This window comes from Tamandua tetradactyla, chromosome 10, assembly GCF_023851605.1.
Source record: "Tamandua tetradactyla isolate mTamTet1 chromosome 10, mTamTet1.pri, whole genome shotgun sequence".
In the NCBI taxonomy this organism is placed as follows: Eukaryota; Metazoa; Chordata; class Mammalia; order Pilosa; family Myrmecophagidae; genus Tamandua; species Tamandua tetradactyla.
Genome location: NC_135336.1, coordinates 41,567,787 through 41,594,391, shown reverse-complemented (window position 1 = coordinate 41,594,391; position 26,605 = coordinate 41,567,787). Strand labels below are relative to the sequence as shown.

The 26,605-nt window shown below is 32.8% G+C and overlaps 1 protein-coding gene across 6 annotated transcripts in view; it reads right to left on the bottom strand.

The window, feature by feature from the left end:
• Positions 1–26,605, bottom strand: part of CBLB (Cbl proto-oncogene B) — a 200,278-nt gene that overhangs the window by 65,014 nt on the left and 108,659 nt on the right. For all 6 annotated transcript variants that reach the window (XM_077118496.1, XM_077118499.1, XM_077118501.1 and 3 more), the window contains 5 exons: positions 22,446–22,567; positions 18,696–18,833; positions 15,274–15,361; positions 12,421–12,552; positions 1,653–1,856 (listed from right to left, as the gene is read on the bottom strand). In XM_077118496.1, coding sequence (XP_076974611.1) covers positions 1,653–1,856; positions 12,421–12,552; positions 15,274–15,361; positions 18,696–18,833; positions 22,446–22,567 — 684 coding nt within the window. The remainder of the gene's footprint in view (positions 1–1,652; positions 1,857–12,420; positions 12,553–15,273; positions 15,362–18,695; positions 18,834–22,445; positions 22,568–26,605) is intronic.

Sequence of the window (26,605 nt, the reverse complement as noted above, 5' to 3'; positions counted from 1 at the left end):
CAAATAAGCCATTGAAGTGTGACTTCTGGGACAATAAAGCCTGAGAACTTCATTCTTCTCTTTCTTGAGTAAACAACAGAGAGGATCAATGCGAAAATCTATCAGCTGCCTAAACAGAAAGCTCCCCAGTGTGTCAGGTGGAAACGGCTTGCATGAATTTGGGAGTGGGTAAAAAGATCAGGGACAATCATTACAGTCACCTTTGGATATTCTGCTTCACATTTTATATTACCAATTATTCTTTCTAATAACGAATAGTACTTAAAATGATACTCAAGTATCAATGGAAAGCAAAACGAGTTTGCGACTTTTTCCAATTTATAGAGGGCTAATACTGTAATCCCCTGAGTAGACAGTCTACAAAGTTTTTCAGTTATTCTAAATCCTATTGCCATGCCCTGGTATGGATCACTGAACAAAGAAAACCCATTAGTAAAGAAAATCGAAATGACATTTTCTTAGTTAGAAAACATTACTAGCTAGGTCACCTGACTTACTCAAGTTGCTGAGTACGTCTCAAATACTTTCATGTCATTCTCTATCTCCATACATTCAATAAACATTATATGCTCACTACATCCCAGACCAGACACCTGCAAACTTTAAAAAGGTGAGATAATAAATATTTTAGGCTCTACAAGCCAAGATGAAAAATAACAAAAATCATTTATATATTTAATTATTTACATGGTAAAATCATTCTTCATTCACAGACCATAAAGAGTTGTCAGGAAGGATCCGGCCTGCAGGCCATAGTTTGCTATCCCCTGCCACAGACCTTGTCTGTGGCAGGATACAATCAAACACCCAGGGTTTCCAGGCCAGATGGGAACTCAGCAGGGATGAGTGCCATGATTGATTAGCCATGTTTGTTGTGAGCTGGGAAGAGGGTGGCACCTTCTCACTGTATTTGCACATCTTTTCATACCACTCATTCCCATTGTCCTGATTTGGGGAGCATAGAACTTCTGATTATAATTTGAATTTCATGCATGTTTCCATACAGGGATAACAGTCGGATGGCCAGGAGTCCAGTTCTCTTGACCAGTATATTCTTATATGAAAATTAATCAACAGGCATTCTTGTCCACTGACTAGTCGCCTGTATGCATAAGGGCCAACTGGGCAGGAACATCTATTCTCAGTGAACTGATAGTCAATTTTTTGATATGTCAATATTGATGAACAAATCTCAGACAGGAGATTTACAAAGGTAAATCTTGCATAACTTCTTAGTGGCCAAACAGCAGGCTGGCTTTCCTGATCAGAAAATAACTCTATCAGACACTTCTTTTAGACTTTAACACACACTATTTTTAATCAAATTCAGTTTTATCCTTTCCAATTTTAGTGACTTTCTTTCTTAGATCTTTCTTTAGAGATCTGCTATTGCCAATCTTTGATGATGTTTAATTCTATACAAAACTCCAATCATCTCAAATTATATAGCTTAAAGAAAGAGAGAACTCTGGCTAGTTCGGTCTGGTCTTTTCTCATTCTTTGATTCTTATCAGCTTGTCAACATTGTATTTTTACTATTCGTTGATTATTACATCTTTTCCAAACCCAAATATACTCAGTCATACCCCATTGATGACAGTATCATTTCTTTTCCACACCCCCTGCTCCAACGAAACCCATTTCTAGTCTACCTTGCGAACATTTGCCAACCGATTCATCATCAAGGACTCCTCTCGGTCATCGTCGTCATCCAAGTCCAGCATGGGCATGCCGAAGGGGTCGATGATGCTGCAGCACCGGGAGCCTTCATCTCTCGGGTCAAAGGGATCCACGATTATGGGCTCTGTTCCTTTTATTTCGCAGCGGCAGAAGGGGCAGCCCTGGCCATCTGACTCCTGAAAAAACACAGACAATGGATGGCCTCTGTTCCATATAAAGACTACTAAAAGGGGCCAATGTTTTACAACAGTAAGAGATTTGCAAAAGAAGGTTTTTCTGGGGGGAGATGGGAGGTTGGGAAGTGGAGGAAAAGTTGTCTTAAAAAGGGAGAAGGAGTTTGAACAGAGAGCCAACAAAATGCATTATAAATTTCCTGCATTTCAAATTTCCCAAAGAGAAAACTTTCTTTAAAAAGAAGTATGATTTGCCAAAGGAAAAGAAGTTCTGTTTCATTTTCCTAAATGTGAACTTAGCAATACTTTTTAATATATTAAAGACTTAGCATCCTGAATAAAAATGGAAACTAAATCACGCCCCTCTTAATCTAAAGCCACCAGTGCTAGACATTCTATAAAAAAGGGCATTTTGGTAAATAAACAAATAATAAATACAGCAGTAATATCAACAAGAGCAATTCATTTCACACTTTATTTTGAAAAACTTTCTATGCATGCAACTGTGGCTAAATATTTCCACTTTCATTGCTTAGGTCTATTTAAATCTGGATTTATAAGCAAGCAGTGGGAAAAATAAAAAGGAAATCTATATTCAGAAACTATTATATGTCCCGAGAACCTGTCATCCTGACACAGTTCATTTGAAATATAACAAATATTATGTGAGATATTAATTTTTACCCTCATCTTGACTTCAAACTAGATACTGCAAAAAGATTCATACAAATACTTTTGGGCCAAAACTTCACTCATTGTTAATTATGGAAGCTTTTTTTCAGTCTCCCAAATACATTTCTCAAATCTAACTGCATCAAGAATTCATAACTGGCAGGAAAATAAGACAAGACTGTTTTTCTAGCCATGCAGATATTCTGCTTTGTAAAGATGGCATATTACACTGACCACTATTTATTTATTTTTGCATTATAACCTGACCTTAGTAGTGTGTTATTAAAAATGGTCAAATCATAGAATCATTTTAACATAGAAAGAAAATTAATTAGCACCATTTTAGAGGTGAGACAAAGATGTGCAAAGAGTTAACATCTTCAAGGAAACCACTCAGTATGTAACTCAGGACCGTTCTGTCTACTCCATACGATGGGATACTGGTGATCTACCTGCCTCAAAATGATGCCGACCAGCAGGTCTCTTGGTCTCCTCTCACTGCAGCATTACTGAGCATCCACTTTGTGGCAGAGCCTGTGGAAGGCAGTGGACTCGTTCCCAAACCTCACTCAGATTACCAAACAGAGTATCTTCCATGCCACACAAATTGTCAGAAAAAGAAAAAAAAAACACACACACATTGCTTCATGAAAAGAAATTGCAGAATTCCTCTATTCATGTGTTTCTTAATTTGGGAAACTTGGAATTCTAAAGATAGTTGAACTAAAGTTTTATAAAGAAGTATAAATATGCTAATACTGTATCTTTCAGTGTGTTTACTGCCACACATGCTCAGATTTGGTGGGCTTTGAGGTACCTTAAATGTTATTTGCACCATCATTTTATAGGTGATAAAAATGATATCTAATTTCTCTATTTTGGGTAACCTCTTCACAGTGATATTTTCTATCTAGAACAAGAGTAAACATTTAAGGAAAAGCTAAATCTTCCTCCTATCTTTCAGCAGCAAGCCCATTAAATTCAAGCGCATATTCAATCATGTTATTATTCAGGTAAAATTCTCTTATTTTTAAAGTCAGAGGGGATCCTATGGGTGGGTGAATTTTCGTATAAATCTATACATGATAATTTCAAAAACATTTTTCCAATATGTAAGAGCAAGATGTGAAAGAGCTTATGGTCCCCGTTTTAATGCATGAGGAAAGGAAAGCAATACTTTGGACCCTAAGTAGGCATTTCTTGCATTCATACATTAAAAAAATTATTATAGAAATTGTTTAATATGCACAAAAGTAGAGAATAAAGTATAATGAATCTCCATTTACCAATCATCTGCCTTCAATAATTATCAGTTCACGCCTAATCTAGTTTCATCTAGTCTCACCCATTCCTTCCATCCCTGGATTATTTTAAAGCACAAATTAGACATATAAATTCACCTATAAATGTTTTAGAATGTATACCTAAAAATAGGAAATCTTTAAAGTACTAAAATACCACTCAAAGTCATATTATTCTTCAGTGTAGTAACTAGAGTGTGGCACTACTAGACTACAGAAGGCGTCTCATAGAGCCTCCTAGGTCAGTTTGCTTTGGGTAAGCGTGACCGTGGAGTTAATCTGATTTATTTCCCGATAAAAGCAATTGAAAGGATGAGTTTGGGAAGGAGAGGAGGTGAAAGGCAATAACAGCTTCCTGACAGCACAAGAAAAAGTCTGCAAACAGTTCATCGATGGCTGAATTTAGGCTTTTCTCTGTCTCTTCTACCAGAAGGTTTAATGTTAAATAAATTACTGGTAAGTTGGAGTAGCTAATGCTTGATTAGATACCAAAAAATAAATTTTCTGTTCAGCTTCATCTATTGTAGAGGTGTATATTACTGGTGTATATTATCTGGTGTATATTACTCACCAGATAATATCTATAATATATAGCTATATTATCTAAATATTATCTGTGTATATTACTCACTAGATCAACAAGCAGCTTCAATGACCGTCTATTCTGATTTGCAAACACATCACACTGAATTTGTCTCCCTAATGGTATTTACTCTAATATGGCTTCACCTATCACTCTTTATCTATAAAATGACTACTGTCCTATGCAAATTAAGTTTCACATTAAATTCCCAAGTGCCACTTTGGTTACTCTGCCCTAGTTTTCATCATATGGTTGATTGACTACACATGAAAAATGTCTTCAGTAGACATGCAACTCATTTGGATTATGCTTTCGTATTAAAATAATGTTTCTGTCAACATATATTTAAAGCAAGATCAAAGAGCATATGCTAATAAAGAGGAAAAACCAATAACTCCTCTTCTAGTCTCCAATATTCATATTCCAAGAATGTTAAGAGGACATTTACTCTATCCATTCTCATTGACCCAGTAGATTTCACTTTTTCAAATAATAAATACTTCCAAACCAAAGGGTACCAAAGACATCAGCAAGTACTATATGCATCTGAGATTTAACTATGTACTATGTTATTGACAAAATAATTCAGACTCATATCCTGACCATTAATACTATAAGTTAAAGATATTAAATATAAATATAGCTTTAACTAACCTGAAAACTAATTATGAATAAGAAAATAGAAAAAAAAATTAACCTAAGAAAATAAGTTCCCAAATGCATGTGTATGCACATATATACATATATTTATCCTTCCTAGTAACTTCTACTTTATATTATCTTGCTTTACTGTATGTTGCTTTGAAGTCACTATAAGATCTTTTTTTTTTCTTTAATATGGTATGCCATTATATTTGGAGCAATTCTAAATATATGTATACACATACTAAGCATAGGTTGGGTGCACACCAAGCATTTTCAAAGCACATTATCTTCTATAAGGCAGAAGCTCAAATAACTTATTAAGTACATGAAAGAAAAAAGAATGAATTAATTAGGACAGTTAATAGCAATCTCAGATTTAATGCTTCAGAGTAGGAAAACTCTTTGAATTTGGTTGTCTTTTATGATGGACAAGTAAAGAAGATACTGTTGAATACACTCTTCTAGTTTTGATTTAGGAGGTCCATAAGAACCTGCACCTTGACTGAGAAAGGGAGCACACACATTCTGATTAGGACACTTTCTTTGGGTTCCCTCCTCCATCAAATAAAGCTGTGTGACACTGAATAAGTTATCTTGCCTTATTTTCTGGATATAATTATAGAATACCCATTTTAAAGGACATTTTAAAAATTAAATGAGATAAATTAGCACTCTACAAGTGCTACAAATTCCAGTTGGTATAATTACTATAAAATAAACTCCAAAACAAAGAAATGTTGTAAGTTAACTGAAAAAACACATCTTGGCATGTGGGGAAAAAAAAACATTTTCATAAGAATTCCATCTTGAAATTAAATGCACACTATTTTAAAAATGTGTAATTATCAGTGTTGCACAGATTAACAATGTCAGAAATATGAGCTATCTCTAAAGTAATAGTGTCAGTTACTAACTTAACAACAGTATTAATTTTAATTATAATTTCAGGCACTGTTCTGAGCATTTTCCATACATTAACTCATTTAATTATATGAGATAGGTATAGCTATTATCTCCACTTTATAAATAAAGAAATAGAGAGTTTATGCAATTTGATGAAAGTCATACAGCTAAGGAGTGACGAGGTAAAAATTCACAACCAGGAGTTATTTTGAGACGATCTTTAATCACTATTCTATAGTCTCATAATGCCGTAGTTCTTCAATTTCAGATTCTTATTCTAGGCTGAAATAAAGTTGAAAAATAGCTCTCTGTTACTGACTATTCAAAAATAAAAATAACAGTAATAAAACATTTGTTTAAGTTGCAAGTTTTGTAATTCAGGAAGTATAACTATAATTATTGACTATTCTCTCAGTTCAAATTGAATTGAATTCTTCAACCAAATTGAAGAAGCAAAACTTGTCCAAGTAATCATGGTCTTCCTTGATATATATATACACACACACATACAAATATATATGTATATTACATAGTAAAAGCCTTTATTTTTAAATACCTGTTACCAGAATCCAATTTAAAAAACTAACGTATGGAGTATGTAAGTTTGTTCTCAGAAAACATTTTTCTTTAATGGACTCAACTTTTAGAGATCCCTTTTAGAGTCAATTGAAAATGTTGCCAAAGTGTCAATATCAGCTGCTGTCCAAGTAGATCCTGCTACAATACGCTTGCATCTAATTTAGTTACTAGACTCAGAGTCAATCATTTGCTCTCTCATTTTCTCTTACGTCTCCTCCTTTTAATTCCCCTGGTCCTCACTCTACTTCATGACTTCACTGAAACATTTCCAGATAACCCTAGGAACCCCTATATTACCTCCAAAATGAAGAAAAGTTCCAACATTTTATCACATTGTGTAAACAGATACAAAATGTAATCCAAGACAGATAAAACAATTTACAAAATTTCTTAAGGCAAATATTATTTTATTTGTACCTTGTAAAATTACAAAATTTCACTGCAGCTAGAAATTTAACATGGTTGCTTTTGAAGGAAAAATACTAAAAAATAATATTTATTACTGCTTTAAATGTGATCATTTTAGCTTGCTTTTCACCTCTCAACCACACATTTTTCTTCAAAAACGCTCACTAAATATTGGACATCTATAAATCTCCTTGATCATGTCTTTTTAAAATCAGTTTATTGAATTTCAACTATTGACTTTTTTGTGAATTATTATTTTGATCACTCTAACATCTTTTCATTAAAATGTTTCAAAAACTATACAGGAAGATTAATCAAAGGAAAATTTACTTTCACTTTTAATTGAATGAAAGTCCTCGGCAGTAATTCAAAACATGGCTATAAATCCAATTGACTCAGATATCCATTTTATATTTCGAGAGGAAAACATGAACAATAGTTTTGAGTTTGTGCCATTCTCAAGCTCAGAAGCCATTTTCCAGACCCTTGGACAAAACAAGGAAAGAACACAATTCTCTACCTCACACCATACGCGGTGACCCTGCAGCATCACTGTTGAATAATAAATTACTAAATTGGAAGATGTGGAGCAGTTCAGGGTTAAGAAGAAAAGTGTTGTTTTGTTAATATCTAATTAACATGTGGCAGTGAGAGAAAACTCTACAACTTTTACTGCCAAGTGTACAACAGAGATGCCGCACCCAGGGTGAGACTGCTTCAAAGAAATTCTCTTGAGAGGTGATTATTCAACTTACTTAGTATTCTGGGCAAACTCCAGCTAACTTATTCAATTTATTAAATAACACAGATGTTTCAGAAAGAGAAAAAAGTATCTGACACCTCTTCAGAGGCACAACTAATGGGTTATTATAACAGCAATTAAAGTATAACCACTTGCAGCCTGTTACAACTAAGTGACACTGCTATTGAATATTTCTTAGGTTTTCTGTTAATTACACAAAATTTAAATCTCTAATATATTTCAATTAAACCAAAGACGAGCATCAGAAGTTGCTGAAGAATGATGTCCTAAAAATGCACACTGGCGGAAATAAAGTATTTTATGGTCTGGGTTTAATACTTTCTATTGAACTCTGACTGATTTATCATAGTTCCTTGGCAGACATGCAAGGCTTTAAAATCATTTTATTATCAGCATGTCCAACCAAAGTAGTAGAAAGTAACAAAAAATGTCTGGCATCCATAATTAAATTTGAAGGATAACAGGATGTTCAATTCGAGTAATTATTAATATCATGCCTCTTCTATAAAACTTTCAATTTAATTTGAACTTCTTAAAGGAAGGGACTGTGTCTTAGTGCTCTTTAGAAATCCAGAGATGAGTACAGAAGCTGGGACATGGCAGCCGCTCATGGAGTGTTTGCTTAAACAAATGCATGGATTTGAGATCTTGGAGAATGATGGATGAAGCAACCCATACTCGCTCTGTCAAACTAGCTAGGATAAGCAAAAGAACAAATTATCCCTGTGCACAAATGAATTTAAACACGGTTTTTCTTTTGATAGCAAAACACACCAACCAACAAACATACTAAACAGAAACAAAAGCACTGGTTTTGAAGTCAGAAAATAGGGAGTCTATTAGAGTTTGGTTTATAATTTACATTAGATATTCACTGATATTCACTTGAATATCATTAGATATTCATTGACAACTACAACTAAGTGTCTTTAGATATAGCTATGAACTTAATCGTGTCTCAGGTTCATTTATAAAACAAGGAAGGTGAATCAGATATAGGAAGTCTCCTAGCTTTATAAATAATTCCTTCCTTAAAACATGCACCATTTTTAAATATGGAAAAGTTGGGGGAAAAGACACACATTATTGTGTGCACCTGTGCCTATAGCCCAAAACTTTCACGACATTTCCTCTTTACATCTATAAGTTTAGATACATTCGACAATATATTAAAGAGCTACATAAGTATTCATAATTTTGTTCTTTTCTTTCATATATTCATTTCAATTAGGTTTAGTCCAGTGAGCATCTAATTGAGGCTACAGATGAGAAGTATTTTGCATATCTAGTATTTGTCCAATTTGTTTTAAAGTGGATTAAATTTATAAGACTTTTTTTTCTTACTAAATAATGGGCATTCTACCATAACACATTTAAATAATCTTCAGACATCGCTTATGAAAGCTGCCAAAACAGATCTGCTGGTTATCAAGAAGTACCACTGTATGAAATCCTCACATAAATGTAGAAATATCTGGATTATCCCAAAGTGAAAATGTAAGCTGCCACTAACAAGCCACTTACAAGCATTAAGAGTAAAATAATGCAGTCTGAATAAGTAGAAGAAATAAAAATCTGAAAAGCTGAAGGAAATCACAGCAGTTACTGAGCAGAAGAAAAATGGACGTGAGGCTTAGAATCCTTACAGCTGGTTATCAGTCAGAGTTTGGCCATGATAAAAGGTCTTTGAAAAGTACCATAAGTAATTTTCAGAAAAGAACAGGGCAAAACAAAAGCATTATAAGGGCTTTTCAAAGTTAATCTAAAATATCAGTGTCTTTTAATTTAATATTTAACCCTCTTTTTTCCTGTATTTACATTATCAATTATAGTCTGCACAAGGATTTATTGAGAAACTGGTATGTGTAAGGTACCATACTATGAACGAGGAATTCAAAAGCAGGTAAAACAATATAGTTCATCGCATACTCTAAAGGAAGAAACAGACAATATGTAAACATTTAGAATATAAATACAAATAAGGCAAGATCTTACTGAGACATACAAAGTATAACAGGTGAATATTAACAGTGAATTGTTTTGTGTGGGGAGAATTCTAAAATAATACTGGAATAATGCCACTGTTTATGTCATTAATCTATATGCAAAATTCTATTATCAGATTTGGATAATGATATTATTCACTAGTGACATGAGAATGATTTAACTGAATTATTTCTTCCTCCTGAATACTTCTGAAATTGTCGTTCTATGCTTCTATCTCATATAGCTTCTCTTAAAATTTTACTCAAAGACTGTTTTCAGTGTGTGACAATGCATCCACTTCTTCAGATATTAAAAGTAAAACAAAAAAAAGAAAAAAAATTAAAAGAAAAAGTAAAACTGAGCAGCATTTCACAATAAAAAAAGAGGTAACATTTTTCACAATTTAAAAATATCACTGACCATATCTTCATCTAAGGCCATTAAACTGATAAGAAAAAATCATGAAAGTGAATCAAGGATTTGATTAGCTTTTAGCAGGGAAACCACCATTTAGAGAATGTATACTAATATAAAGAAAAGTTACTGATATAAAGGACAAAACTTTAGTATTATAGTTATGACAAATGGGAAATATTCCTATGTCTTCTATATATAACATACCCTCATTGTCAATAGTTCAAAAACATGCTAAACAAAATATACAGTATGAACTCTGCAATTATAAACTATAAACTTTTTTTCAAGAGTAAAATAAAAAAACATTTCTTTTGTTTTACATTTAGGTATACTTTTATTCATCTGGGACAAAGGTAAACAGCTATTTTGTGTGATGATTTTATACCATAAACTTTGCAATTCAGAGTTTCTGGCAAACTAACAGGAGCTTCTGAATCTCAACACACTTCACTTCCGAATACTAAGTAGAGAGTCAGGCTAAGGACACAAAGCCCTGCAACATGTAGGTGTGTATATGCTCCAAAAGCGGGGCCCGAGGGATGCTGCTAAGAGACAGCCTCTACTTGGCAGGAGAGCATGGGAAGTCTGCACTAGCACAGAACTCTGTTTTCTGTAGATAGAAACATAAACCTTTTAGTTTCCTTTTAACTGTGAGAATCATATTACCACGCTGAAGGCATGAGTCAATCCAAAGAGGTGACAAGCACAATTTGGCCTCTTTGTCAGTATTATTCTTATACTGCGATACTGAATGGGTATCAGCTAAGAAAATCATCCTAAAGAAAGCCCCTCCCAGTGATGCATTACTGATGCAGCTGAAAATCAAGAAGATTTTGTCTTCTATCAACCTATCTTCATTTGTTTAATGTCAGTGATTTAAAAAGAAAAACATTGCTAAGTTTGCAGAATTACTATTGTTAACATTAACCGAAATAACAGTCAAATGCCTATGCACTGAGAACGATTTTTGTTGAAGCCACACTGAGCATTCTTGTTCACACTCCTACCTCCACTACTGCTTTACCCTTCCCTACTCAACCCTGATGCAGATTCACCAGCATCACAAAGGGATAAAGGGATGAGGAGCAAACATAGCAATGAATATCTAATGTAAATTATAAACCAAATGTATGTTAAAGGTGAAGAGAGGGAGGCTGGATCATTTTTGCTGAGGGAGTAAAGATGCCTGGAGGTTTAGAAAGGGCTCTGAAAATATTAACCAATTCTAATTTATTTTCTGGTTCTTCACCTTATTCTTCATCTATTTTTTAAATATCCCAAAGGAAGAAGGGTTTTCATAAGACCGTGAAAACATGAAAATCACTAGTTGTGTGAGCATAAAAGGCAGCGAAGTCCCTGAGCCTCATCCGTGACCTTGGAAGCTCACCCTTCCTCAGGCAAGGAGTGAATGGGCTCAGGAGTGGCAGAAGGATGGCATTTACACACGCAACTGCAAGTTGCTTTTCAAAAGCCTGAAAATTTGATTATTTGCTTTCTAAGCTACGTTAAAATGTGCCTAGCTCCAATTTGACTGAGTTACACAGCAGTTGCAAAATGGCTTCATCAAAATGTTCTGTGAACCCTCCAAATACAAAATCTATACAAAGGTCCATTTGAAAATCCCCAAACTTTGTTACAGAAAAAGAAATATAAGAAAGCCCTTAGGGAAATCACTTATTCTCTAAGTCTTATCATAAAACATTAAATCCATTTATAGTTACTGAATGCTTGCCTGAAAAGGTGAAGACAGTTTGCCTTAGATTCTGCTTGTATAAACTAGAATATAAACTGTTTTTTAGGCATTTAAAACCATTTTGTGAACTTCTCCTGCTGGATTCTCTTAATTGAGCCCTTCAGGGCAATCATAAATAGATGTGAGGCAGGAGCCACATCTCCTGAGGAGAAGAGAGGATTGATTTAAAAAAAAAAAAAAAGCACCAACATAAGATTTACCTACCATTGTTTGCACGGCCTCAGAATCTGACCTGTATAAATCATATCAATGTAGTTGGTCGGTGGTATCTATTAATAATATGCTGGAATCAATCGTGCTATGGAAGTAAGACTACTTATGGTTAATACCATAAAATTAAGTTATGCATGCAAAAAGAAACAAATATAAAACAGCAAAACAATCAACCTATGAAACTAAAAAAAGCACCACTACATGAGTTATTTTTAACAAACACTGCAAATAAAGTACCTTTCAGAATTATTTCCTGAACATCAAGATGAAGAAAACTGAAAAGAAAAATATCAATATAAAATATAAGGAAGACAATCATGTTGCTAATTAAACTTTGATTATACCTGCCAAGCTGTAAGGCAAGAGGTGCACATCAAATGCCCACAAGGCTCAATCTTGACATCTTTGTCATTCTCTGCACAAATCTTACAGAGCTGAAATGTAGAGCCCATTTCACAATATAATTCATATTGTTCCTGGAATTTGGAAAAAAGGCAATGTTAATGAATTTCTAGCATGATCTGTTAATAATGAATTTTCTCAAATATAACGACTTACAGTAAGTGTCTCACATTTGATCCTGTCAGGATTATTTTACCATTTAAGACATGTCTTTAATTGATAATCACAATTTTGTCTACAAAAATCATTTATAAAAAAGGTTTGAGCTTTTATTAACAATTGCTTAACACTTAGATTATTTGAGTTTCATACTATTCCTTTAGAAAAGGATCGATTTTTCTTCAACGGTCACAATGACTTAAAAGAGAAAATCTCATGGTTTTAAAAGACAATATAAATGAATTTATTTTCTTTGTAAGTGCCACATGCTCATCTACAATCACTGTCAAATAAAAAAATAAATAAATTATGATTCTGGCTGCACATAAAATTATATTTTTACATATCTTTAGAATTTCCAGATTGCAAGAAAAGCAACATTTGCTGAGCCCTTCCTGCATGTCAGGCATTGTAGCACATACTTGCTGTTTCATATAATCTTCAAAGCATAAGAGATAAACTGAATTTAAAAAACAAACACTACAGCTCTCTAAGTTTAAATTGTTTTCCTTAAATTTTCAATTACGTCTCTGACTCCAAAACACATACTCCTTTCTCTTACTTAACATTTACTGGGAAGAAAACTAATCCCTACAGCAACCAAAAATTGCTTTTATCAAACTTCTACTGCCTTGGCTTACCAGGTTTCAAAGTACAGAATATTTTGGTATAGGAAAATTTAAACTCCTCAAATAATGAAAAGGTCTATGTGATAAAAAAGATACAAATAGACTGGCAAATGTAACAAAAGTATGAGAAAAAAATGGCAGATAATAGGAATAGGAAGAAAAGGAACTTCAAAATCAGAATCGATAGAAATAATGCAATACTTCAGTTTAAGTGTCTACAACATATTTAGACTGTGTAGGATAAATAAATGACAAGATTAGTCCCTAGCCTATTCAAAGATCTCATAAAATCCTGGTGAGAATGTACATACACACACACACGGGCACACACATAAATTTTGCCCACCATGAAGTATTCATATGTGAGCATATAAATAACTTTTAAAGAAATTAAAAGACAAGAGAGGATGGACCAAGACAGAAACAAAATAAATCTAAAGTAATCTAAAATAAGTTATAAACTGCTGAAGTCTCTGAAATAATAGTTAATATTTACACTGATTATGACCATCCAAATGATCACTTTGCAATTACAATAAAATTACAATAAACTAAAATCACAGGTACAGAATTTAATGAAACCTAAATGATAAGCTTTTCAAAAATTCATGAGTAACTTAAGGGAATGGTATACTCCTCATTTCTTTTTCTAACAATGGAACTGCCTCTAGTAAGTATCCTTTAACAAAGATTGAAAACATAGAATCAATACATAATTTAAAAAATGGTAACCATATAATAAATTAAAAAATCTATTCACAAACTGTACATATAAATGTCAACATGTATATTTCATATAATATTACCAAGACTATAAAGACTGAAAATCTGGAGAATCAGAAATGAAGTAAATCAAAATCTATCATTTCTAGGGGCTTATTCTTAGATTTTTATTACTTATTATACAAAGCATGAACATCTCTAAACCAAAAGGGATGTAAAAAGTACTCTGAAACTACACTGTATGTACAATGAGATATTGAGGATCTTCGTTTGTTCTCTCCTTGATCCCCAATCCTCTCCTATTCCCAGAACTAAACACAGCCACCGTTTGGTGGTTTTTGATTTATAACACCAAAAATTCATATATTCATATGAGTAAGTTCTATTTATTTACAAAAATGGAATTGAAATTGTGGAACTTTGCAAAATGGAATGTTACATAATGGAGGTTTGCCATAAATGGGATTTTTTTTACACAATAACATTTAGAACTTCCCAAGTGCATATGTAGAGAGCTACCTCATTCCTGTTAATATTTTCACAATATAATATTCTGAATATACTATGTATTTTTTTAACCTATTACTGGACATTTTGGAATATTGTTATTTTTCACGATTATGACATCATAATTTTTCACCATCTGATGTACAGATCTTTGTGTGCATATTCAAGTAACATACACAACACATATTCATGTATACATATATAAGTACATATTCACATATATATGCGTGTGTGCGTATATTTGTAGCCATATATGTAGCCATTTATATTCACACACACATATATATGGGACGTTGAGTCAACAGAATATATTCATATAAGATTTTGGTTCATACATTGCCCTCACAAAAAGACTTTACCAAGTTACACTCCCACTAATAATCTATGAGGTGCCAGAAATGGATCTATAAAAATGCAATTATTACCTTTAATAGTTTTCAAATACCCCTTTGACTCTAAAACCTCTTGCATTATTCCCATCTTTTAAAAATAATTTCTAAATCTATGTCTTGCTTCTCATATTCATCTACCTACCTTCCTATTTACATATCTCTCTGTTTAAATGCCAATTTTATTTCAGCAGCAAAAGTAACAGCAACACTTTTTTAAAGAAAATGGAGAAAATAATGTAATTTCTCTTCTCTGTTAGGATTCCTTAAGTAGCTTTTGCATTAAAATGCTGTGCATGATTTTAGTCATGGTGGAGATAAAGAACCTAATTTATTTCAAAAGCATTACAGATGTTTATTTAAACATTTTTCCAGAAATTGTTCTTACCTGTGTAACTTTTATATGATCATGGGGTGTAGGTTCACACAATCCAGTTAAATCAGGGTTATAACTCCTTCCATCAGGATAAAGATAGCTGGATTTTAAGATATAAACTTTGTCACCATAACTACACAAGTTTAAATTGCATTTAAGATTATATAATTTGATTATTCTATATTCAAAGAGACCATGTGATGTTTACTTTTTATTTAACTTATGTAAGTAGCCAATTTGCTCATGTTGCTATAATATCATAAGCTATCCTCCTAGCATTTGGAATACAGAAGACATTTTCATATTAAAAATACATAATGAAGGTGAGCTCAGCATCCAAGCAACCATTTTTCAATTCAATATCTTTAATATACATCCTTTCACAAGTTAAAACTATTTCAGTGATCACTCATATACTATACCAGGATATTATGAATACACATGAATTCAGAATTATTATATCTTTCATCTGGAGCATGGGTAAAATTAATTGCATCATTTTACAGATCAATTAATATGGAGAGCAAGACAGAATTAACACCCACAATTTTCCCACAAAGGAAGTTTAACGTGCCTGTGGTGCTCCTCTTTCTCCAGGTTTCCAACCTCATTCTCCCAACTCACTTTCACTCAGCCTAACACACATTCTTTAAAAATATATAGAAAAGATTACAATTTTATGTTTCATTTACTTCAAATCAAGCTTATAATACAGAATGGTATATAAGCGTAGGTTCTATTCTAAGAGAGTACTGAAATCTAAACTAAAAATTACTGTACTAATGTCATCTTGCTGTTTTAAATTCAGAATTTTTATCCAATATTCAGAAATTCATAAAAGGTAAGGGATTAATGTGCTATTCACCACCTATTTTACATTTAATAATCCAATTTATTGGTGGACATTTTTCAGATGGATTAAAAATTAAGAGAATGATATTAGAGGGGTGACTATTTTAAACGTCTAAAATATATTTAAACTATTCTATAAAATACTAAATATGTTTCCTTAAACAAAGACTCCACAAACACATCAGTAAATTCAATGGAAGTAAGTCTTAGAATCTACTCAGGAAAACTAGAAAAATGGAGCTAAAAGAACAGACAATTCTCATATGGAATGTAAAACATCAGTGAGACAACGCTTTGTTAAGATAAAGGAAAAGGTGGGATTACATCTGAATGTGAGATGAATCTAAATGCCATTATGTTAGGGGAAAAGGCAAAATTCTAAACATATTAAATGAGGAATGATTTTAAAAAATGTTATGTAATTTTCTTTCCATACTCTAAAATGGTCATTTTTAAAGACTATTATATAACATTGTACTCATTATACTTCAAATATATAGAAAATCTAGAAGTAACTCAGAAACAAAATTATTATATTAATGAAAATAAGGTTAAAAGGTTCTGTTCAACCTACAGAAGTCAATTCAATGATTACTGTCCTCAGTACTCAAAGGTGTTACTGATTACTGTGCAAGGGTAATGAAGGAGTAAGAAATCTGAGCTGATTATCAAAATAAACTTCTTTATCACCTAGATCATAAAATATTGGGTTAACTACAAGGATAGAACAGCTGACTCTAATGAAAGTGGGACCAGATGACATAAGCATTTTCCCTGATCCTAAAGGGGTAAAATTTGATCTGATTAATATAATAAAATATACTTTGATGTTAATCTATCGCTAAAGTTCGAATTCAACTATCCAAGCCCCTATGAAGGTGTGTGAGTTTGCGTGTGTATGTATGTGAATGTCTAAATTTAACAGTAAATTTGAAAAGGAGTTTAAAGACTAGACTCAGTTGATCATAATTTACTTCTTGATTGAAATTTAAAAAGTAAACTGAGGTATTATAAGAATACAAACAAATTATGTCAAAACTTATTCCATGTATAGGTATGCCCACTTATACCCTCTATTTATGAATAAAACATTAAGGTACATTTCCTTAAAAAAAAAATGCCTGAAATCATGGTGAATCATAAGTTATTGATGTGATTCTTTGATGCATCAGAGGTTAAAATGTAAATAACTAGAACAACAAATTTAAGAAAATTTTAAAAATAAAAATAAATGCACATTTGATAACATGGCTTGCCATACAATTCCTACATATCAGGTTCTTGAAATCCCATAGCTTAAAAAAAAAATTCATTTTTTTTCACCTTTTTTATTTTTCTCAATTATTTCAGAAAAGGTAAAGATTAATTATTGGCTCATTCTAACACAGGTGAACCTTCTCCTGCTCTATCGCCTTCACAATCTATTTGTAGCAAAGCTGTATCACCTCTGACCCTGAGTTACTCAGCAAAGCAAAAGGCAAGAGATGTCAGCATAATGATGTGACAATGAAAATAAAACAATGAAAGGAACTATACATTGCTAAAATGAATGAGAAGAGCCAGATATATTTACTGTGAAGGAACCTACAAATTGCCCAAACTTTGTGTGTGTGAAGAAAGTCATTATTAATCTAAGAAACAAAGCAAGGGAACTTACTTTTAAATTTTAGAAAAGACCAGCTTGTGATAAAATACACTTAGCCACTGTTATATAAATTCTACAATACAGATTTTTTGCTAATATGAAAAAAAGGAAAGAGAACATTAAGAGAAAGGAAGGAAAGGGATGGAAAGTGAAAAGGATAGTGATTAGAAAAAAGAAAAGAAGTCAAAAGAAAAAATAAAACCATAAAAAAATTTATTTTTTATCACAAGCTGGTCTTTTGGGGTATGCATAAAGCAACAGAAGTCAATTATTAGAAAGACTTCTCTCTTAATACACATAGTTTTATACCTATTTAAATATTACTTTTAAGTTTCCACTTATTTTCCTACAAAAGCCATAAAGTCATTGTGATGGTCGATTCTATGTGTCAACTTGGCTAGGGTACAGTGTCCAGTTGTTTGGTCAAGCAAGCACTGGCCTGACTTACTGTGAGTGTATTTCATAGATGGATCTGCATCTATGGTCATTTGGTTGTATTGTAGCTGACTGACTACATCTACAATCAACAAGTGAGATTGCCCTCAGCAATGAGGAGAGTCTTCTCATACCATCAGCTGGAGGTCTTTAGAGTCGAAATTGAGGATTTCAGATGTCAGAAAGAATTTCTGCCTCTATTTCAGCCTCTCTCGGTCTATATTTCATTCTATATTCAGCTCCTTGGAGAACTTTAACACAGTCATCTTGTAGTTTGATGTTTAAATTTAATTAATATAACAGTTGGAGTCTAATAATTTACCTTAAAATGATTATTTCAAGAAATGAACAATAAGAACTAACAAGCATCCATTTTTAGTGCTGAAATAAAAAACAAACTGAGCTCATTAGACTCACTGAACATTTTTTCATCACAAAGCAGTTTCTAATTGTTAAATTTGTGACTAATAATCACTCTGACTCTCAAATTTTTCATACTTACAATCCTTCCCTGCTACCATCAATCAGGGCTTGAAACAAGGGCTTGTTATGAGGTATGGTCTGTAAGATGTTGCCATCTCCTGTCACATAGCCAATGGCCCACTGTCCCAATCGAGTGCAGCTTAACCGGAAAATGTAGCTGCAGAACATGAGAAAATAGTGTTTAATCACTTTCAAAATGCAAGCTGCAAAACAATTTGTTAGTCTTTTTTTTTAAGCAAAAGCATAATCATTTAGAAGTCCTGATAAAAATTTCTTGTTTTAACACCTTTGTCTTCTTTTTTATCCATCTATAAAAGAAGCACTGATTGACATATATTTTTTTCATTTAAATAACTCCAGGGTAATGTTAGAAAAAAAGTGAAAAATCAAGTGATTTATTGCTATCACCAGCAGGCTGCTATGTATGAAAGTGCTGGTGGTACAAAGTGGCTCTGACATAAAACAGCTTTGGAAACAGGACAACTAAGAATGAAACAAGCGAGTAAAAATTTAATTTGCCCACCTCAGAAAGAATTTGTGCCAATTTCCACCATGGAATTAAATATGTTCATTTATAGCATTAAAATTTAAATTATGAAAAAAGAAAAAAAATACAAAAGAAAAAGAAAATAAACAAAAAACACAAAAAAATTTAATTATGCATTATTTCATTTGTTAAATAACTTGTTAAAAATACTTCTTTCAAGCATTCCAGTCTTTCATTTTCAAATAAATGATCAAAATCAGCTGAGCTATATTAATTAAGGGCAAATTAGATATGTTCATGGTTGCCTTTTAACCCAGTCAAATTCAATATTTTGCAATAGGAAGTTAAAAGAGTTCAAAAGCATAAACCAAATAAAAGACAAGTCCCTCAAAATTAATCCTTAATGACAGGAAACACTGAGTAGGTATAAATTCTTCATCATTTATTTATCAATTTATCTACCCACTTACTTATTTCATTTTTGCCCACTTCTCTTTAGTTTATAATGGCTATACAGTCTTTAGATTTAATTAACATTTATTTAGTAGCACAATGTAATTTCATCTTTCAAGGAAAGTGTCTTTAAAGAATTAAAGAAATTGTGATCTTTAAATACTAAAAAACTTCATACTGGTTATAGAATTTTGGAAAGAACTTTTCAAGGATATTTAAAAACAGATTCCCCTAGAGAGCCTGAAAATATGGTATCAACCTATCAATTACTGGCATCCATAGTATCAGAAAAAATAATTTCACACAGACTCATGGGTGTGATGTTATGAGAAGTAGCAAAAACAGATGTCAATACAAATTACAATTGGGAAGATCATTATTAAACTGTTACATTGATAAATTAATGACAAAATTCTTTCAAATAACAAGTCAAATATCAAATAGAAATCTTAAAGAAGTGCAATAATATTGAGCTCAAAAGAATTAGACTGTAATATTAAAATGGAGAAAATAATTTCAAATCTACATTCTTATAGTAATACAAGTAAATCTAAGTTTCTTCATATATTAGGAATCTAGACAATGCTGAAAAGAATACCTGTGAAATTGCTCAGGTTTTTATCAGTGAGAGCACCACAATATGGCTTTTAAAGCAATGTCTTCCTTCCATGCACTTTTTTTCCTACTACATTTCATTTGCACCATGCTTTTAAATCATTTACTGCTGACCCTTTTCCTTATGGTGACCCTGCCCCCATGCACCTCTCACCCTATCTTCTGCCCCTGTCTTGCATAAAGAGAAATTCTGCTTTAATTTTGATCTCCTCAATGACATTCTCATCTTAATCAATTGTTTGTTTGATGTTGGGAGGATGGTTTAGTATTTAAACTACCCATTAAGATTAAAAGTCATCTGGTGAATATTTGGCCTAAATTCACAAATGTTGGTATCACCAGGTAATTCAATGGTTTTGTCAGCTGGATCTTAAGGAAGCACAGCCTGAGGAACCCAAACGTGTTTTGAGTAGGTTAAAGAATTTTCTTTAACATAAAGTAAAAGGGATAAAACACATTCCAAGAGAAGGGATCAGTTAAACAAAGATACTTTGCAAAGCAAATAGCTATTGAAATCATTTGATTTTTTCACTAAGAGAGTTTTCCTGAACACAATCTAAATACCAAACTTATACTTTGCATACTACATTTATACTTCGTACACTACATTTCCTACAGACTATTCATTTCATCTTTAAGTGCCTAAATGTTCACAGAATAAACTGTCAAGGCACACGTTGAGAAGGAAAAAGGAGAGCTTTCAGAGGCACTACACCTTTATAAAGAGAGCTAGACCGAGAATGATGAGACCTGGGAGTTTTACTCCAAATTGTCATTAATTATCTCCATGATCTTGAACAAGCAAATACAAAAGGTTCTGTTTTCCTTACTATATTTAGAGGATTAAGTAAAATAATTTCCTAAATAACTTTCATGTTAAATTGGAATGATTCTATGATTCCCATCACATCACATCTAGGAACAAGATATTTGATATTATGCCAGTCAAGAGAGTAAAACTGTGCAAAAACTTGGACATAAGGGATCCTTGAATGAAACAAAACGATTCTAATCTACTGTCAATATATAAAATATGTGAACTGCTCTAATGGTCACAATGAAAACCAATTCTTTTTAATTTATACAGAGGACTTCAACAGAAGACAAACTGTTTTTAGTATCCTCTGCCTCCTTCCTATATATTATTCAAATTAAAAAAAAAGATGGAAATTGTCATCATGATGGGGGAAAAAAGGAATCAACACTATTGGCTTGTACATGGAAAGACCATTAAAGGGCCCATACTATATGTGCTACAAACTTTAAAAATAACATCAGATGGACAACAAAGACCTAAAAAAAAAAAAAAAAATGAAGCCAGACTTATTTCTAAAATGAAATTGACTCTGTATGAAACACAGCATAATAATGGGCATTAGAATGGGTTCTCATACTAAAATGTAAGCACTCTGAACACAGTCTCTATCATAATTACCGCTGTACCCAGCACACTGCCAGCCATATTGCACGTACCATAGCACAAATGCCTGCTGTATGCACAATGCATTTTTATATGGGATGTAGGGGAAATGCATTGAGCCAGGGAAGAGACATATTATCTGGTCCCACAGTTGTTATTAACGAAGTGATATGTCTGGCCAAAGCCAGAGAAGTAGAGAAGTTGAGCAAAAAGTCAACCTCTCCGACCTTCACTCATTTCCTTCATGGAAAATAAATCATAAATACTGAGGCATGAAGGAGCAAGAGGTATTATGGAAGATGATTTAAAAAACATGAAGTTAGGTTACATTATAATACTGAGATGTACCATGTACTTAAATGTATTTCTCATAGAACCAAAATGACAATATTTTGAAAAACAGCCCAAAGCACATAAAACTAGCTTATTTTGTCTTTAGCACTATATTCAAGTATTCAAATATATGCATGTGATTTTACACTTAAATACAAGTGTCAAGAAAATAGTAAATATGTTAATGTCCTACTCCAATTAGAAAATCAAAATTCCAAGGCTTAATGGTTCTCTAAGCTCATAAAAAATCTATATAGTACCATAGCCCCTTTCCTTTTATGTCCAGTAACTTTAGGAAAAAGCACAATGTATCATTTTAAAGGATTTAGCTAATAAGCTCCACTTTGGTCTATTAGCATTTGATTTTATTTTCCCACAGGTGTTACTGATTTACTTAGGAAAGACCACAGAGAGTTTTCAATCTTAACACATGGCATATTATTTCTGCCTAGAAGTCTTACCTTCCAGGTTTGGTGCTGTATTTCTGTAGTCGTGCTTTAACTTCATCATACGTGAGGAATGCCATGTAACCTGGATGTGTTACAGCTAAGAAATTCCAATTCCGTAAAATGGAGCCCCAAGGCTGGAAATATAAATAAAAAGAAATATAAATATAACAACAAAAATAAATATAAAGATTTTCTAGAGAATATCTATTACAGATTACCTACCAATCCATCATTTAAAACACTTGCAAAGTTCTCCTGAATATTTTTGAAGTTAATGTGAGCTTATGTGATCACCTTTTTTTTTTATTAATTAAAAAAAGAATTAACAAAACAATTAGAAATCATTCCAATCTACATGTACAATCAGTAATTCTTAATAACATCACATAGTTGCATATTCATCATTTCTTAGTACATTTGCATCGATTTAGAAAAAGAAATAAAAAGACAACAGAATAAGAATTAAACCAATAATAGAAAGAAAAAAAAACAAAAAAAACAAAAACAAAAAACCTATACCTCACATGCAGCTTCATTCAGTGTTTTAACATAATTGCATTACAATTGGGTAGTACTGTGCTGTCCATTTCTGAGTTTTTATATCCAGTCCCGTTGTACAGTCTGTATCCCTTCAGCTTGTGATCACCTTTTTATCTAACAGCAAAAATGTTATCCCTTATTCTCTTATAGAGGAATATAATTAACCAGAACAGAGTGATTCAGGATAGAATGCCAAAAGCAAAAAGGAAAAACAGACAGACTCTTCTCAACAGAGAAGATGATTTTTAAGCACAAATCACATTACTCTTCTATTCAAAACCTTCTTACTTTGACTGTACGTAAGGACTACACAGGGTTTGGCTCTCAGTTCCCTCTCTCCATAGCTGGCCTCCATGCTGTCAGCTTGCACAGAAAAGCACTCTGCCCCTCAGAAACTTTGTATTTACTGATACCTCCACCTGAATTCTTTTCCTCTAAATAGCCACAATTCCTTTCTCCAAAAGTCACTTCACCAATGACAGCTTCTCAGACCACTGTAGTTAAAACTGTTGCCTCCTGCCACAGTCCTTACCTCCAGGTGAGTCCGTTTTTTCACTACTGTACGCGCATCATTTAAATTAGTGTCTAAACCTAATAGAAACTCAATAAATATTCATTACATGAACAAAAGAAGGAAGGATAAAGGCAGGGATGAGTAAAGGGGTGAAAAACATATTGGTATATTATCTAACAGACCTTGGTTACAATCTGTACTCTGCCAACTTGGGAATGATCCTGGGAAAACTACTTCTTTTCTTAAATCCTAATTTCCTTCTGTGAAAATTAATGTAATAATAGTACCTGCTTCATACGCTTGTTGTGAGGCTGATATGGAATAAGTGCCTCACATAGTGAATGGCACATTACAGGTACTCAGTAAAGTTAAATATCATTACCATCATCATTATCATTATCCGGATCCTCATTTTATTGAAAAAAGAAATTATACCAGAGAATTTAAGTGATTTGACAAAGGCTACATATTAAACACAAGCTCTGTGAGGGCAAGGAACATGCATCTCTGGCTCACTAAAGGGATACCATCATCTATGCACAGTGTCAGATACACAAAAATCACATGGCAATATTTGTTGCTAAAGAGATCCCCTAATTAGTGACTCATGTAAAATTCCTTGACTCCTAGCCTACTGCTCTTTCCATGGTAACATACTGCTATATTCACATTCAGTTTATCCTTACATCATTATAAAATTAGAAATGAATTAAGATTTAAAAATGAATTTCATAGAAAGCTTTTCACAGAAAAGGCATATGTATATCGTGTATAATTCTCTCTTTAACCTGGTTAGCTGTCCTACAAGTTACCTCGGCAAGAGAAAAAAGGCAGTCTGTGACAGGCAACTTTGCTTGAGGGTGTAGATGAATCATCTCTGCAATATTTTTAAGGCTGAAGCTACATTTATTCCAAAGAATTGGTAGTACACTCATCTGAGGTGCCAGATTATTAACTCAAATCTTCTACACAAAGGACAAAAGACATTTAAAGTTGCCCAGTTAATGTTGTTGAAATAGTTATGCTAGACACGGATATTGGTAGATGGTTTCTACTTTTGTTTGTTTTGAGACTTGGTACTCATTGCTCAGCAAGTTTCAAATTCATCAGACGGGATTCTTCAAGGATTATATCCCTTGGGATGAGGATAACAAAGGAAAGAATTATCTAGTAGTAAAGAATTTTTAGCTTTACTTTGATTTAATGGGAAAAATCTTCAGGGTATTTCCCCATCACTCTGAAAAATCTAATTGGGTAAAAAAAGGAGCTCAGGGGAATACTACCGTGAGAGGTTCTGGCTATAAACTGGAAAAAAAATGTTTTTAATTTTCTGCTTAAGGCATGACTCAAAGTTGCATAAAACTATACCTGGGAGGATAGCGGCATACACTAAAAAAACTGAAGAAAAGAAAACCCGGGAATTACAGGATTGCTTTTGTTTTGTTCTGCTTCTCCCATCTACTAAGGACAAGGATGGAACAAAAAATCAAACAACTATTTGGGTCACTTCCATTAAAGTCCACATAAATTAATGAAATAGTTGTTTTAAGAAACACTGGACTTTATAGAGCCAATGTATGATCAAAACACAAGTGAAAAAAATGAAATTGGAGTTTTGAGCCAACTGCTACAGTATTTAGCAATCATTTCTTAGTACATAATCCAGAGGGCCAGCTTCTAACTGCAAAAATATTTATGTAATAGAAAGAGTCTGTGTACTGTTTTTCTTGTGAACGCAACCCACTCAAAACAGTCAGAAACACGTGGTAGGTATGTTTTTTAAATATTTTTTTCTAAGTATTCTGCCACCTAACTGTTTAAAGAAGGTAAAACAGAGTGCATTAAAGCATTATTTTTGTAATTTCTTTTTAAATTAAAAGAAAAGTTTTCATACACACCAACAAAAAATCATTTGGAAATTCTTAAATGATTCCAGAAACTAATGGAGTGAATTATGGAGACTAGTCCCTCCATTCTCCCCCCAAAATTACTACTTTCAAGAATAGCCATTTACTTTACAATTTATTTAGGAAAAGAGACCCTGGCTGGTCTGCCCAGAAACTCTCTCTTCCTTGCTATAACTGATTACTTCCCTCCTCTTTTTTTCTCTCTCCCTATTTCACTGGTGCTATATATTCCATATTCAGTAGGATATTTTCCAAATCATTCCTTCTTTATTCTGCCACCCCTCAAACTTAGTGCCTTTTTCTCAACAGCCCACTCTTCTCTAGTGATGGGAAAATGGATGGAGAAGAGGACAGCAGACCCAGAGAGAGGGATGAGAGAAACAAAAATCCCTGTATTTCATGCCAGGATTTAGCATCTGCCAAGCTCAGCATTTCTGAACAACCTAGAGAAGAGAAAAAGATGGACAAGGGCAGCAGAAATAAGAATAAATGAGGAAAATAACCATTGCAAGATCCTCTGACAACAATCCAGTATTTGATCAAGTTCTGGGTTGGATATGAGGATGAAGGAAAATACAAAGAAAGAGTAATGAGTTTCCAGCTTTTTGACTTCTTTCAATTCCAACACAATTTTCTACTTCATCTCCTGACTTCTGCTGATTCCTTTTTCAAATCTTATGGTAGTTTCTCTACTCCAGTCTCCAAACTCTGAGAGTGTTTCTTACCCCCTTTCAGATCTCATTCTGCAACACCAATAATTTAGAGCTGGAGGAATTCTCTAGTAACTAAGTGCCAATATCGTGGCTGCAATAAAGTATGCGTTCAGACACTTCCAATATTAGCAAAGTTTCCTTTTTGTCATATAGAATAAATGAATATAATTTAAGAAAATTGTTATAAATTTTTAAAATTGTGTAAAAAATTAAAAAATCAGTAAATCTACTTCTGTGTTTCAGAATTAATTTTATTAGATGTAGGACTGTAATCAAAGCATTTGAATAAGAAGTATAGAACACAACAGAGGTAAGAATCTCAGAAATACAAGTACAATTAGCATTCTTTATACAACTGCAATTATGTATTTTCAAAGTGACGACACACTCTTTGGCTCACAGGTAAGATTTTTGTTAACCTAAAACTTTTTTCAGCAGCTCTACTTTACAAATCATGAATACCAATATTATATAACATTTGTTGAAAGCATGTTTTTA